At 69.6% G+C, this 15520-nt stretch overlaps 2 protein-coding genes across 2 annotated transcripts; both read left to right on the forward strand.

Moving 5' to 3' along the window:
• Positions 1 to 182: 182 nt before the first annotated feature.
• Positions 183 to 11084, forward strand: LOC311160047 (uncharacterized protein; the record flags this gene model as incomplete). The annotated part of the gene is made up of 11 exons (XM_084216504.1): positions 183 to 237; positions 2566 to 3552; positions 8314 to 8523; positions 9049 to 9177; positions 9339 to 9420; positions 9516 to 9653; positions 9959 to 10076; positions 10152 to 10247; positions 10363 to 10459; positions 10669 to 10720; positions 10823 to 11084. The coding sequence occupies 11 exons, from the start codon at positions 183 to 185 to the stop codon at positions 10965 to 10967; spliced, it is 2109 nt and encodes a 702-aa protein (XP_084072630.1). The 3' UTR covers positions 10968 to 11084.
• Positions 11085 to 11922: 838 nt separating this feature from the next.
• Positions 11923 to 12780, forward strand: MYADM (myeloid associated differentiation marker; the record flags this gene model as incomplete). The annotated part of the gene is made up of 1 exon (XM_084216307.1): positions 11923 to 12780. One exon carries the CDS (start codon positions 11923 to 11925, stop codon positions 12778 to 12780), a length of 858 nt encoding a protein of 285 aa, XP_084072433.1.
• Positions 12781 to 15520: the final 2740 nt, after the last annotated feature.

The raw sequence follows: 15520 nt of genomic DNA on the forward strand, positions 1-15520 counted from the left end.
GACCTCCCCCTCCCCTCCCTTTCCCCTCCCCTCCCCCGGCCGGTCCCCTCCTCCTTCCCCTCCCGCCGAGGGCAGCCGGCGCCGGCCCGTCCCGTCCCGGGGCTCGGTGGGCTCGGCCGCGCTGCCCCCTCCGCATGCGGGGGTCCCGGGTGGGCGGCAGCCCCGGCCCCCCCCGCCCCGCCATGGCCCGGCTCTCGGTCAAGGAGCACCTGGACGGGATCCTCTCCGACTTCGAAGGTGCGGCCCCCCCGCGGGGACCCCCCCTCGGGGCTGGGCGCCGTGGGAGGAACGGGGGATGTCCCCGAGTGGGGAGGGGGCTCTGCTGCCCGGGCTCTCGGGGGGCGGGGGTGCCCCCCAGGGCTGAATATCGTGGGGGGGCTGCGCTCCCCCCGCCCGGAGGCTGATTTTGGGGGCGATGCTGCTGGCCGGGCTTTTGGGGGGGCTGGGGTGCCCCCAAGGGGGGAGCAGCGGGCGCTGGGGTTCGGTCCGGGGGTTTTGCTGCTGCCGGGCTGGGGACCTTGGGGTGGGCTGAGCATGGTGGGGGCCGCGCTCCCCACAGGGGGCTGCGATTTGGGGGGGATGCTGAGCTGGGCATCTTGGGGGGTCTGGGGGCTCCCCGAGGTCTCAGCGCCGCAGGGGCTGCGCTCCCCTCCGGGGGCTGCGAATTGGGGCGGGGGGTGATGCCCCCCGGGGCTGCGCATCGTGGGGGCTGCACATGGTGGGGACACGGGGTGACCCCGGACTGGGCATCGTGGGGGCTGCTCTGGCCCCAGCCCGGGGGATGCAGGGGTGCTCTGGGGGGCGCGGCTGTGGGGCGGGCAAGGGGGGCTGTGACCGGGGCTGCGGGGAGCGGGGGAAGGCGTGGGACCCCCCGAGCCCGCCGTGTCCCCGTGCGCGCTCCCCGCGTGTGCGCGCTCTGCCCGCGGGCCGGGGGCTGCGGGGGGGCCCGGGCCCGGGCCGGGGGCGGGAGGCGAAACCCGACCCCGGGGCTGCTGCTGCCCTCGCCGGGGAGGAATGTGTGCACCTACCCCGGGCACCTTAACCCCGCCGCTGCCGGCTGACACCCCGCAGCCCCCGCCAAACCTCCGCACCCGCTGAACCTCCTGCCGCCGCTCCTTTACCTCCCACCACCCCCCGAGCACCCTGACACCCCTCTAAACCTCCTGCCAGCCCGTCTCAACATCTCCCCCTCCACCTTCTGACACTCCACCTTCACCCCCTGCCATTCCCCCGACCCCCCATTCGTCCTCAACCTCCTGCCACCCCCCTTCGCCCTCTGCCCCCCTCCAAGCGCCTGCCACCCCCACCTTGCCCCGCATCCCCCGGTTGCTGCCCCTGCCCATCACTCCGGACACCTGGATGAGGCCGGGTCAGGAGCCAGAGGCAGGTTTGGGGCAGAAGGAGGCATTTTGGGCGGTAACAAAGCACAGACATGGATGCGGGGAGGGGGTCGCCGGCCCCGTGACCCCGTGGCCCCGGCAGCCCGGCCGGTGGGGCAGGGCCGGACCGGCCGCGGAATTCCCTGCCCTGGGGAGAGCGGTGATCGGCAGCGCCCACGCCCCGGCCTCTGACCCCTGCCCTGCCGCGGGCACAGGGGCACCAGGGGAGGGGACGGGGACGGACCCGCAGCACCCCGCTGCCCCCGGCACCGCGGCCGAGGAAGAGGAGGGTGAGGACGGGCTGGTGCCAGCCCGTGGGTGCCGGGACAGGCTGGCACACGTGGAGAGGATGCAGGGGCGCAGCGTGGGCCGCCGCCACGGAGCCCCCCGGGGGGAAGCAGCCGCTCGGCGCTTGGCAGCGAGGGCGAGGGAGGCTCCGGGGGGAGCCTGGGCCCCCCGCGCTCTCCCCGGCTGCCGGCACCGTGCGGAGCCCCGCGGGCAGCGGCGGCAGCGGCTCCTGGGGAGCCTCCAGCGGGGCTGGGGGAAAGGAGGGGGCGGCTGCACGGCGGGGGCTTCACGGGGGTCACTCCCGTGGGGTCGGCCCCACATCCTGTGGTCCCGCAGGAGGTTTGCACCGGGCCCAGCGCTGCGGTACCCCGGGAAGCCGAGGGGCCGTTGTGGGGCGCGTTGGCAGCCGGGGCTGTGCCCTGGGCTCGTGGCCGCTGTGAAGCCGCGTGGGAGGCACAGCAGCAGCCACCAGAACGGGATGTGACAGTCCCCGAGCGTGGCGATGGCGCTGCCCCTCTGCCATCAGCGGGCTCCAGGGTTAAGGCTCGGGAAAGGGCAGGAATCCTCCCCGGCTGCCGGGATGGATACAGGGGGAGAGGGGAGAGGGTCAGGCGGGGATCCGGTTACTCGGCCGGATCCCTTTCAGGGGGAATAAAGCGGGCAGTGTGCTGCGAGGGGAGCCGGCGGCACCGGCCAGATCAACCGGGGAACAATGATAAAACCCTCGGGGACAGCGCCGCAGGGCTGGGGAGGAGCTGGCGCCGGGCTGGGGTCCTCGGCGGGACGGGCTCATAGTCAGGGGGCACCTCTGGGTGATGGGGGAGACACATGGGGCAGGGCAGGGCACGGGTGCCATCGGGGACCGCTCTGGTGCCACCATCTCTCTCTCTGTCCCCAGCGCTCAAGAAGTCGTTTGAGGCAGAAGATGGGGACGAGGCACCCGGCTCCTTGCTGTCCTCAGGCGAGAACCACCAGCCACTGCAGCCGGGCCACCCGCCCCGCCTGGGCAGCGGCCCCGGCCCCAGCCCGGTGCCCAGTCCCGTGCTGCGGACCCGGCTCGGCACCGGCCTGGCCACCGGCCGAGCCAACGGCACCGGCGGCACCGGCATCGCCCGCGCCGCCTCCTTCCAGAGCCGCCAGGCCTTGGCCACGGGGCCGGGCAGTGACGGGGAGAGCCAGCGCAGCTCATCTTCCAGCCTGGAGAGCCCCGCGCCCACCGGGCCCCCCCAGCCACCGGGCAGCCCCCCTGCCGCCAGCCCCGGCTTGAAGAAGGTCCCGTCCCACGGCAGCGTCTTCCCGGTGGAGCTGGATCATCCCCTCCGCGGAGCCGCCGCCAGCCACGGCTCCCTGCCGGCGCTGGACCTGCACATCGCCGAGGAACCGGGCCTGGGGACGCCCTGGGGCGCCCAGAGCTCTGCAGCCCAGCCTCGCACCCACCAGCCTTCCTCCTCATCCTCCTCCTCCGCCCTGCCCCCCTACGATGGCACAGAGACAGCCCCGGGGCTGCCCCCGCTCCCCGAGGGGGGGTGGGACGCGGCTCCCCGCGCGGTGTCCCGGCCGCAGCGGAGGGTCAGCGCCAGCCCCAGCCCGTCCCGCCGGGCCCCTGCCCAGCCCTGGGCACACGGGGAGGCAGCCCCGGCCGAGGGGAGGGCGGGGGGGCTGCCACCACTGCCAGCCCCCCAGGCGGCCACCTTCAGGCTGGTGTCGCAGCCGCAGACGGTGCAAGTGAGCTCCCAGCCCGCCTTCCTGGGGGGGCTGGTGCTGGTGCCGGCCCTGGGCACCCCCCCCAGCGCCGGGCAGATGGCACCGCGGGGACCCTGCGTGGTGGCGGCGGCTCCCGGAGAGGCTGCGGACGGCAGCGGGGCAGCGGTGACGCCAGAGCACGGTAGGATTCGTTCTTGTCCCCGTCCCTCTCTCCGTCGGGCCCCCCTGGGCGGGCGCAGCCCTGCCAAAACCCCGCGGGAGCCGATGCCGGGATGAGCGTGGAGTGACGGCGACTTTGGGGACAGGCGCCCCGCCAGCTCTCTGCTCCCCCGTGCCGGGGCCCGCGCCGGCTGTGGGGGGGCCGAAGGAGCCGAGCGCGGAGCTGGCAGCGCTCCCGGCCCGCCCGTCCCCGCGGTGCCTGGCGAGCCGCCCGCACCGCCCCGGCGCTGATTGCTCCCCCGGCGCGGGGAACAGGTCGGGACACATGTGCCCCATCGCGCCGGCCCCGCGCGTGCCGCCTATCGCCGCGATCTTGTCCCGCGTCCAGCGCTTTCTTCCCCTCTCATCCCTCCTGCCTTGGCACGGGGCTGGATCCTGTTCCTCCCTCCCCGTGGGGCGCGGGAGGTGGCGGGGGGCCAAGGTGCGCCGGGGCGTGCTCGGCGTGCGGCCGGTGCCGCGGGGCGCGGTGCCCGGCTCCCCGGCACGGCTGTGCCCTCGGCTCCCGCCGTGCCGGGCTGGGCGCTGCCGGGCCCGAGCCCGTCCCTAGGCTTGGGGAGGCGGTAGCCGAGTGTCCCCCTTCCCAGCGGCTGCTCCGGGAGGGCCGGAGGCCTCCGGGGTGGCCGGGACGCGGCCGCCACCGCCGCTGCTCCCTGGTTGGGTGCTCGGGGCTCTTTGCCCGTCTCGCTGCGCTGTCGCGGAGCCGCCGTGGCCGGGCCCTAAGTACTGACGCGGCGAAGGCATCCATACATCTGCTCCGGGCCGCGCTGAATCATCCCCCAGCAATGCCCGTGGCCCTGCTGCCCAGCCAGCCCGGCTGCCCGCGGCTCCCCGGGCCAGGGATGCGGCTGGGGACAGCCCGGGTCATGGGGACACGGGGGAACAGAGCCCGAGGATGAGCCGAGTGATGGGGACGCTGAGGGACAGTGCTCAGGGCTGAAACAGGTGATGGGGACAAGGACGTGGTGCTCAGGGCTGAGTCAGGAGCGATGGAGACACAAAGGACAGCAAGGTGCCAAGGTGACAGGGACATGGGGACACGGTACTTGGGGCCAAGCCGGGCTGATGGGGGCACAAAGGGAAAGTGCTCAGGGCAAAGAGGAGGTGACAGGGACACAGTGCTCAGGACCAAGCCGGGGTGATGCAGTTGTGCTCAGGGCTGGGCTGGGGTCACGGGGACACGGTGCTTGGGGCCAAGCCAGGGTCACAGGGAGACAAGGGACAGTGCTCAGGGCTGTGACAGGGACACGGTGCTCAAGAGCAAGCTGGGGTGACAGGGAAATGGGGACACGGAGCTCGGGATGGAGCTGGGGTGATGAGGGGACAGTGCTCAGGACAGAGCCGTGTTGGTGGCCGGCAGCCGAGCACGGCGTGCCCAGGCTGGGGGACACATGAGCCAGCGGGCAGCGGGTGGCACCGGCTGCCCCGCAGATGGCCCGGGACTGGCAGGGGGCTGGCAGGCCCTGCTCGGGCACAGTTTCTCTGCCAGGAAGCGGTGGGAACGTTCTGTTTCCTCTCCCGGGAGGCTGCCCCGGCCCCCAGCCGCTGACACCCGTGGGTGGCCCCGGGGCACCGTGGCGCGGTGGGTCCCACACCCCGCAGGAGGAAGCTCCCAGCGAGCCGCCGGCCGCCGCATTTCACTTCCACGCCGGGTCGCCCACGCAGGGCCCGGGGCGAGGAGGAGGAGGAGCGGAGGAGGAGCCGTGGGCAGCAGCCGCCCTCTGCCTCGCACCCCAGGAGCCATTTGGCCCCGGTGACCAGCTCTCGGCGGCAGCAGCCCCGGCTCCGGCCGGCTCGCCCAGGTAGGGATGGCGTGGCGGCAGCGGCAGGGCGGTGTGCGGGCAGAGGGTGCTGCCACCGGGGCTGGGTGACTTGTCCCCTGTCCCCAGCAGCGCTGCAGGCGCGGGGTTTCGCTCGATGGTTCACTTCTGCTTCTGCTCATCGACAGTCCCCAGCCACCCCAGCCCCGTCCCGTGGCTCCCACGGCCAGACGGACGGGCTGGCTCCGAGTCTGGCTGCAGATGGGGACTGTCACCACTGTCCCCTTAGGTCGTGTTTGGCACTGGGAGAGGCACTGCTGTTTCTGGGGCAGATCAGCTGGGCGGGCAGAGCTGTGGTGTGGCCGGGGCAGTGGGTGCATGCCCAGAACCTCCATCCTTTTGCCAGTGGGGTCAGCTCCTTCATGCTGGGCCCAGAGCCAGGCTCTCCCCATCCCGTGCCTGGCTGCTCGGTTTGGAGCAATAGTGAGCAGCCGGACAGGGAGCTCCTGTCCCAGCTCATCCTCTCCCAGCACCCTCCACCCTAGAAGCTTTATTACAGGCTTCCCGGGGAACTGGCCAATTAACCCTGCATCGGTAATTAAAATCCATAGAGGAGACCACGGACCCGGGATTACTTGTCCCTGTCTGGAAAATAAGAGCATCCGTGATGAGTCCTGGAACAGGTCTGGCTGCAGGAGCCATTTGCCCCGGGGCTCCGTGGGGATGCCAGAGAGCTCCCACGTGGCTGCTGGCCATTACCAGCGGGGCTTTTTGGCGGTGAGGGCAGGGACACGGAGGGGTCCGGACCCGTGGGGGAGGCAGCGGCGGGTGCAGCTCCCAGAGTCACCCCGGACGTGCCCTCTGGCTGTGGCTGTCTCCTTGGTGCTGCCCCTGGCAGGGCGCAGGGCAGCGGCTGAGCCCCTCTGAGGGGGCTGCACCCCGGGGACCACCCCGGGGAGCTGGGGGGTGCAAGCACCAAATCCCACTGCCTGCAGTGCCCAGCCACCCTGGCTATCCCACTGCTCCCTGCCCGCAGTGCCCAGCGGCTGGATGGCCCCAGCGGCTGCCCCACTTGGTTTTGGATGTGTCCTGGTAACTGCCAAGGCTGGCAGGCACTGGGAAGCGGGGCCAGGCTGGGGGCACGGGGCTTGAAGGGCTGCAGTTGTTGTCGGGGTCCTCTCCCTGATGGGGACTTCCCACCCCACGTTGCTGCCAGCCTGTGGAGCGCCCTGTTGGGGAGGTCGGTGCTGGGTGGGTGGATCCCCGCTGGAATGGGCATCCTGCCCTCGCCCAGGCCCCCAGCCGGGTGTCACCGCTGTCACCAGGAAATCCGCGGCTGTTTTACCACTTCCGAGGAACACCCCGACCCAGGGGGCGCAGAGGCAGCTGGGACATGCGACAGTGCTGTCCCCAAGCCTGCCATCATTCTGGCACGCAGTGGGCACAGGGTGCTGGGTGGCTCCCACGCCGGGATGCCGTTGCCATGGCAATGGGGGTGTTGAGCTCCATCATCTCCTGGCACCCGGGCTGGCTCAGGCCGGCCCCTGCCCACATGTCCTTGTCCCCTGGCTGCGTGGCACACGGACACGGTCTCAGCAGGTCCCTCACAGCCTGGGCCATCGCAAGCTGCCGCTCCAGCCTCGGCGGTGCCAAGCGCCGGCTGGCACATGCGGGGGAGGCTGCGGCGTGGGGGGACGCAAGCGCCGTGGGGCACTGCGGCAGCGGGGCGGGTGGCAGGGCCACCACCCCTTGTCCTACCCCGCCGTGCCGGGGCCGGGCACAGATGCTGCTGGGGAGGGCGGGGGGCACAGACCGTGCGGGGTGGTCCCCGGCGCCCGCGGGTGCCCGTGGGGATCGTACCCACGGCCGAGCACTCCCGCTCCCAGCCAGTGCCACCGCGGCCGCTCACGGGGTGATGGGGACAAAGTGAGGACTGGGGGTGTCCTGTGCCGTGGGAGGGGTCCCCATTCGTGCTGGCCCGTCTGGGAGGGCGAGCAGTGCCATGCGCTGGGTGGGCACAGCCGGGTGGGCACAGCCGGGTTCGCACAGCCCTCCCCACCCCCAGTCCATCGGCAAAGCGGGCGCAGGGGCTTGGCTGCGCTGGGGAGGGGGCTGCGGGGGGCGGGCATTGCCATGCTGGTCATGCGTGGGAGCCGCAGCCTCGGCGGAGCCGGGCTGGTGCCAGCCGGGAGCTCCGGAGGGAAGGGGCCGGGCTGCAGCGCCGCCGGGGATGGGGATGCGGATGGCGCCCCGGGGACACCCCCGGCCGTAGCGGGGCGCTGAGCGAGGGCACCGCGGCGCCGAGGTAGGACCCGAACAATGGCCGTGCTGGGAAGCAGGAGGAGGAGGAGGAGGAGGAGAAGGACGAAAGGGATTTGGGGCAGCCGCACAAAGGGCTGGGGCGGGCACGGGGCTCCGGTGGCCCCCGGTGTGGGGCACGCTCCGGACACCGTTCCCCGGGCAAAGCCCACGTGTCCCTGGGGGCTCGGGGTTGTGCCGGGGATCGCGCTGCACCCGCGGTGCCCGGTGCCGGGGTACGATGTGGGTGCGCTGTGGGGTGGCACGGCCTGCCCTGGGCCGGAGCCCCCCGGGTGTGCCGGGGCGGGCGCGGTGCCGGGTACCCGCGTGGGCTGGGCAAAGGTGCTGGGCCAAAGGTGCTGGGCAGAAGGTGCTGGCCGTGGTCGCGGTGCCCGATGATCGCAGGGCAACCGGCGGCACCGTGGGGTCCGGTGGCACGAGCACCCCAAAGATGCCCCTGGCAGCTCCTCGGAGTCCGGCGCGGCGCGGGGGTGGCGGGCCGTGCTCCCGTTGCCATGCCGAGCCTCACCGGCTCCCAGGAATGTGCCGGGGCTGCGTGCCCGCCGGCGCGGCCGCTGCTGGGGCAACGCTGCCGGCGCAGGGGTGGGCACCGAGGGGTGGGCACCCAGGGGTCCAGGCTCACCGCCTTTGCCCACCCCGCCGTGCAGGGAGCAACCTGGAGCCCGAGGAGCGCAGCATGGAGCCGCCGGCCGTGCCGGAGGAGGAGGAGGAAGAGGAGGAGGGGGCGGTGCCCCTCTCCATGGCGCCCGGCCCCGTGGGCTGCCAGCTCTTTGGATACGTGGGAATCGAAGCTGTGCTCGACCAGATGAAAATCAAAACCATGAAGACAGGCTTTGAGTTCAACATCATGGTTGTGGGTGAGCTCTGGGCGTGGGGTTTGCTCCTGGGTGGAGTGGGAACACTGGCTCTGATTCCACCATGCCGGGGGAAATCATGCTTTTAAGGGATTGTAAGGAAATTTAAGTGATTTTAACTGATTTAAGTAGCAAACAATTGAAAATGACTAATATCCCATACCGCATAGCATAGTGATGCTGATAGGTGAGCTCATCCCAGCCTCTGAGATGCTCCCAAATGGATGTTGAGGGGCTGTCGCCTTGGGGAATAAATTTGTTTGGGAGATAAACCAGACTAGCCCAATCTGGGATGCTCCCAGATGTGTACCAGGGGTTATAACCTTGGGGAACAAATTTGTTCCTGGGATAAAATGGACTATCCCCACCTCTGGGATGCTCCCAAATGGATACCAAGGGGTTATTGCCTTGGGGAAGAAATTTATTTGGGGATAAAGCAGAGTCATCCCAAACTCTGGGTTGCTCCCAAGTGGATATCAAGATGTCACTGCCCTGGGGGACAAACCAGAGCTGCTGGTGTCCCCTCAGGGCAGAGCGGGCTGGGGAAGTCCACGATGGTGAACACCCTCTTCAAGTCCAAGGTCAGCCGCAAATCCTCGCAGCCCGGCCAGGAGGAACGCATTCCCAAAACCGTGCAGCTCCAGTCCATCACCCACAGTAAGGTCACCACCACGGGGTCGTGTCCCACCAGCCCTCGGGAGAAGCAGGGGACTGGGCTGGGGGTCTGAAGCTGAGTCACAGCCTCAAAACATCCCCCATGCCCGGTCCCCTGCTTTTCCCCAATGTTTCTTCCCCCCTGACCCACCTCTCTGCCCCAGTCATCCAGGAGAAGGGGGTGAAGATGAAGCTGACGGTGACCGACACACCAGGCTTTGGGGACCAGATCAACAATGAGAACTGGTAGGACACAATGGGGAGCAGGAGCCCAGCTCGGTGGGTGGCAGTTTGGGGTAGGGGTTGAGCTCAGATGCTGCCCCTCAACTCCTCATCCTCAGCTGGGACCCCATCATCAAATACATCAACGAGCAGTACGAGAGATACCTGCGGGAGGAGATCCTCATCACCCGCAAGAGGAAGATCCCGGACACCCGCGTCCATGGATGTGTCTACTTTGTGCCCCCAACAGGGCACTGGTGAGTGACCCCCACTCAGAGCACCCACAGGTGATGGGGTCACCATGGGGTGGTTGTGCCACCCTGGCATGACGGTGCTGGGGTCACCCTGAGGTGACGGTGGTGGAGTCTGGGGTGACAACCCCGCCCCGAGGTGATGGTGGTGGAGACACCTCAGGGTGACTCTGGAGCGGTAGTGGTGTGGGGAAGGTCCCTCAGGGTGGTAGTGCTGGGGTCACCTCAGAGTGACTCTGGTGTGGTAGTGCTGGGGTCACCTCCCAGTGACAGAGGTGGGGACAGCCTGGAGTGACGGTGGCCCTTGCCAGGCTGCGCCCGCTGGACCTGGAGTTCATGCGGCGGCTCAGCAAGATCGTCAACGTGGTGCCGGTGATCGCCAAAGCTGACACGCTCACCCTGGAGGAACGGGCAGAATTCAAGCAGAGGGTGAGGACATGTTCCTGGGGGGGTCCCGAGCTGGCCCATGTCCCCCCCACCCTGGCTCAAGCCCTGTGTCCCCAGATCCAGGAGGACCTGAAGACCCACGCCATCAGCGTGTACCCGCAGGAGGACTTTGACCAGGACCCCGAAGACAGGGCGCTGAACGACAGGATTCGTGTGAGTGCCGGGGTGCTGGGACGGAGGGGCCAGCCCCTGGGGGGCAGGGTGGGGGACAGAGACCCTGGGGACCCCAGGGGACAGCACCTGGGGCGAGCACAGCCTCTGCTGGCAGGAGAAGATTCCCTTCGCCGTGGTGGGGGCAGACCAGGAGCACCAGGTGAACGGCAAGCGGGTGCTGGGCCGCAAGACCAAGTGGGGCATCATTGAAGGTGAGCAGAGCCCCCCACACCCAGGCCCTGAAGGTGCAGGGAGCAGCACCCACGGTGTGTCCTTGCCTGGGTGGGTGCTGAGCCATGGCAGGGGGCACAGAGCTGTGCTGTGCTCTGGTGGTACCCAGAGCGTGCCAGGATGCGCTGCCCGGGCACCCCAGCGCCGCCAAGCCCTCCTGCCAACCCTGCCCCTCTGCCTTGCCTTGCAGTGGAGAACCCAGCACACTGCGAGTTCCCCCTCCTGCAGAACCTGCTGATCCGGTGAGCGGGGACAGGGCCGGGAGTGCTGGACCCCCACGGGGTGACAGCAGGTTGGGGGGGACAGTGACATGATGCCCTTCCTCCCCCTGCCACCCCGGGCAGGTCACACCTGCAGGACCTGAAGGACATCACCCACAACGTCCACTACGAGAGTTACCGCGTGCGGCGGCTGAATGAGAGCAACCGGCCGGGGCTGAGCCCCCTCAATGGGCTGCCCGCCAAGGGCGAGGCCAGCAGCCACCTCTGAGCCACCCTGTGCCCCCCAGACCACCGCTGGACCCCATGGCAGTGCCCACCCCTGCCCACCATGGCTGTGCCAGGAACCTGCCTGGGGTGAAGAACCCTCCCCCCCAAGAGTGTCCAGCTGCCCTGACACGGGCCCCTCATCCCCAAGCTCTGCCATGGGCACAGACCCCCGGACCCCGTGTGACATTAAAGGTTAATCCAGAGCCTTCAGCCTTCACCCTCCTGCTGGACTCCCAACTTTTGATGTGCCACCCCCCTCCTGTGCTGCTCTGGCTGCCGTGGCCCCCAGGTACGCTGGGGAAGCGGAGGTGCTGCCCGTGGGGTGTGACCAGGGTGCAGATGCCCTCCCCATGGCCACCTCACCGCCCTGCCCAGCGAGGCAGCTGGCACAGCTGGACTTTGAGCCGCTTATCAGGCGGTGGAGGTGCCGGGAGGGGAGCGGAGGTGCCGGAGAGGTGTGGACACGTCGCCTGCAAGGGTGTGAAGGGGCTACACCCAGCTGCGGCACCCCCCTGCCAGGGGCACCGTATGGGTGCAGCCCCTAAACCCCTCAGGGGGAAGCAGTGGGCGCTGCCCCGCTGGCTGCCAAGCCCTGGTACCTGTCAAGGTGTCGGGGTGCCCCCCCGGTACGCTGGGGGTGCATGAAAGGCCCTTTTGTACCTCCTGCCGTGGGCAGGGCTGGGGCTCGCTGCCAGGGCGGTGGCACACGGTGGCTTCCTGCCCGCCCCGGCCCCGCCGTCCCCGCCCTTTGCCCAGCCCCGCGTTAATGATCCACCCGCCGCCGTGGCCTCCAGCCCCAGCAGCCAGCGGCGTGCGGGCAGCGGCAGCAGGGCCAGGGGTCCTTGGCACGGGCGGCTCGGGGGGGCTGGCGGCTCCCTGCCCTGCGCCCACCCCTCTTCCCCGGCAGCCGGATAAGAGCGGCCGCGGGCAGCGCCCACCGCCCGGCGCGGTTCACCATGGCCGCGGTGAACCTCCGCGCCCTGACCTCCTGGGTGGGCATCACCCGGCTCCTCGCCGTCGTGCTGTCCTGCCTCACCTTCAGCTTGGTGGCCTCCACCGGGCGCTTCGAGGCTCCCTACGGGACGTGGTGCATGTTCACCTGGTGCTTCTGCTTCGCCGTGACGCTGCTGGTGGTGCTGCTGGAGCTGCTGGAGCTCTACCCACTGCTGCCGCTCTCCTGGGATGACTTCACCTCGGCTTTCTCCATGCTGGCCGCTCTGATGGTCTTCACCTCCTCGGTGGTCTTCCCTGTCACCTTCATCAAAAGCCCCTGCAGCGGCAGTCAGTGTGCCCGGCAGGCCGTGGCCACCACCTCCTCCTGCCTCTGCTTCCTCGCCTACGCCCTCGAGGTGTCGCTGACCCGCGCCAAGCCCGGGGACATCAGCAGCTTCCTCTCCACCGTGCCCGGGCTCCTCAAGGTCTTTGAAGCCTACGTGGCTTGCCTGATCTTCTCCTTGCTGGAATATGGCAATGAATCTGGCCTGTTGTGGTGCGTGGCCGTCTACTCCATCTGCTTCATCTTCACCCTCCTCATCATCATCTTCACCATCGGCCGCTGCCTCACCTACATCCCCTGCTCTCTGGAGAAGGTGCTGGTGGGCTACAGCTTCCTGGCGCTGCTGATGTACCTCACTGCCGTGGTCCTGTGGCCCCTCTACAGCTTCCGGGGCCGGAGCCGCCCCGATCCCTGCGGCACGGACTGCGCTTGGAACAAGCACCTGGGGGTCACCTTCCTCACCATCTTCAACTTCATCGCCTACTTGGTGGACCTGGTCTACTCCACCAGGATGGTCTTTTTCAGGGCGCCTCCCTAAGGGCTCGGCGCGGGGCTCGGGGCGGTGGGACGCGGCGGGTGCCGGCGGGTGGCGGTGCGGGGCTGCCGGCGGAGCTGAGGAAGAGGCCGGATGCCTCGGAGAGCTCCTTGTCCCCGTGCTGGGGCAGAGAGCCAGGGGGTGACCCAGGGGTGCGCTGAGCCCGGGGCCCCACGGGCTGCACAGACAGGGGGGCTGGAGGGGCCACGAGGGGCTCCCGAAACCCCGGAGCTTGAGGGGGCTTTGGGATTAAATTGGGTCATTTTTCACTTGTTTCTGCCTCCTCTTTCTTCCCCTTCCCAACCTTCTGCAGGATCCCTGCTGGGGGGTTAGAAACTGAGGGCCACCGTTGGCACTGGGAGCCGTGGGTGACTTTGGGGGGCACCAGCAGCACCGTGGGGGCACCAGGCTCCAGAAAACCCTTCCTACTCCTTGTTGACTCGGCACTGGAGTGAAGCAGGGCATGACCAGGGAAAGCCCGGCCCAGATGCCTTTTTCTTGGCACCTGCACGGGGCCCTGCCAAACAGGTTCAGGAGGAATGCAGCTGTTGGGGGGGCTGAGAGCCCGCCAGGTACTTGTCACCAGCATGGCCAGGTCCTTGTCACCACCACGGTCACCCCAGTGGGAGCCCTGCTGGGTTTGGTCCCAGCCATGTAGGCTGGAGTCCCCCTTTGGGAGCTGCTGTGGTGTCCCCTCCCTGGGGGAAAATGGGGAGGGGGATGGCTGCCCCCAGTGCCACCAGAGCTGGGGGTGCTGACACACACCACGGGGGACAGTGACGCCACAGCTGGCATGTGGGAAGAAGGCAGAGGTGCAGGGCAGGCAGGGAAGGTGTGCCTGCGGGCAGAGCTCCTGGCACTGCTCTCCCGGATGTGGGATGGGTGCCCACGGGGCACCCTGGCAGGTTTTGGGGCCACTGTCCCATTGTCCCCATGCTGCTCCTTCTGCCACTGCTTGTCCTGGCCACAGCCTGGAGCCATCCCTGCTGCCTTGGGGCTGCCAGGGCCGTGTCAGAGCCCATCATCACTGCCCTGGGGCTCACAGGGTGACACAAAGTGGGGTCCCCACCACCAGGAGGTGGCACAGACTGGCAGTCACAAAAGACTGCCCCAGTGCCCGGGCAGGTGGGACTCCTATGGCCAGTGCCAGGGCCCCTGCAGTGCTGGGTACCAGCAGTGCCAGTGTGGCCTGGTGGGTGTCCCCTTTGCCCGATCCGTGTCCCCACAGTGGCCACCACGCTGGCACCGATGGGCCCCTCCCCAGCACCCCAGGCAGCGGGGCCGGAGGGAACGGCAGAGTTTTGGGAGGAAATAACAGGAAAGTGGCAGTGGAGAGGCACAGCCGGGTACAGCACTGCCCAGGATGATGGAGATTAGCAGAGGAAGGAGGACGGGAGGCGCAGGCAGTGACAGCGGTGTCACTGGTGATGAGCTGTGCTGGTGGCTGTGGGTGGCACGTGGGCAGTGCCAGCACGTGGGGCGTGGTGAGGCTGGGGGGACAGGGGCCAGGCTGGCAGCGGGGTGCAGGTGAGTGGCTGCAGGGGCTTCGGGGGCTCCCGGGGGGCGCAGCCCAGGAGCCCCGCGGGGGCACCTCCCAGCTGGGGCACACGGCGGTGCTGGGGGTCGCTGGGAGTCCTGAGACCTGGTGGGTGCGGGAAGCCCCGGCACCGGTCTGTGCCGTGCCGGGGTGCCTCGGTGCCGGTCTGTGCCGTGCCGGGGTGCCCCGGTGCCGGTCTGTGCCGTGCCAGAGGAGCTCCGGTGCTGGAGGGTGTCTCGGTGCCGTGGTGCCGGTGCCGCTGTCACTGCGGTGCGGTGCCGGTGCCGTTGCCGGTGCGATGCGGTGCCGGTCCAGGTGCGGTGCCGGTGCGGTGCCGGTGCATTCCTCCCCCTAGGGGTCGGTGTGCCGCGGCGCGGGAGGCGGTGCGGGGGGCGGCTCGCTCCTGCGCACGGCCCGGGACGGCCGGGGCACGGCGGCGGCGGCGGCGGCGGTGGGAGCGGGCACCGCCGCGGGCCGGTGAGTGCGGGCAGCGGGGGGTGGCGGGGCCCGGCCCGGGGGGGATGCGGCCGCGGACGGCGCTGGGGAAGGGGCGGCTGAGCCCGGCCGGGGGGCTCCTCCTTTTCCAGCCGGCGGGGGCCGGTCTGAGCTGCCGGGATGGGGAGGGGAATGCCGTGCCCTGCAGTGTTCCGGTGAGTCCCCGGGGAGTCCCCTCCCGTTTGCCGGGGCTGCCTCTGCCCGCGGTATTGGGGTTCCTGCACCTGGCACCAGCACCCAGCCCTCTGCCCCGTCAGCAGGGTGTCCCTGTGTCCCCAAGGGATGCCCCTCTAGCCTCAAACGGTTCTGTGGCCCCAGGGACACTCCTGTGTCCCCCGGTGCCTCCATAGATGCCCTTTTGTCCCGCTATGACCCTGTACCCCCAAGGATGTCCCTGTGTCCCCAACTGCACAAGTTGCCTCCGGACAAAATCCCATGTGAGCCCCCATCTGCCCTTCCAAGGCCTGACCCCCCATCCGGGGTGACTTTCAGGAGGGCCCACATCCCCTCCCTTCTCTGTGGGTCTCAGGGCACATCCAGGAGCCCCCTGAGCTGTCCTGATGCTCACTCTGAGCATCCCCAGCCCTGGCAGCGTGACAGCCTGGCAGTGCCATGGGTGTGGTGGGTGCTGGGGGGCAGCCCCAGGGTGGGTGCTGCCTGAGACAGGTGCTGGGGGAAGCCTCGGGGAAAGGGATCCAGCTCCTGCCCAGG

This window comes from Fringilla coelebs, assembly GCF_963513975.1.
Source record: "Fringilla coelebs genome assembly, chromosome: 16".
NCBI classification, from domain to species: Eukaryota; Metazoa; Chordata; class Aves; order Passeriformes; family Fringillidae; genus Fringilla; species Fringilla coelebs.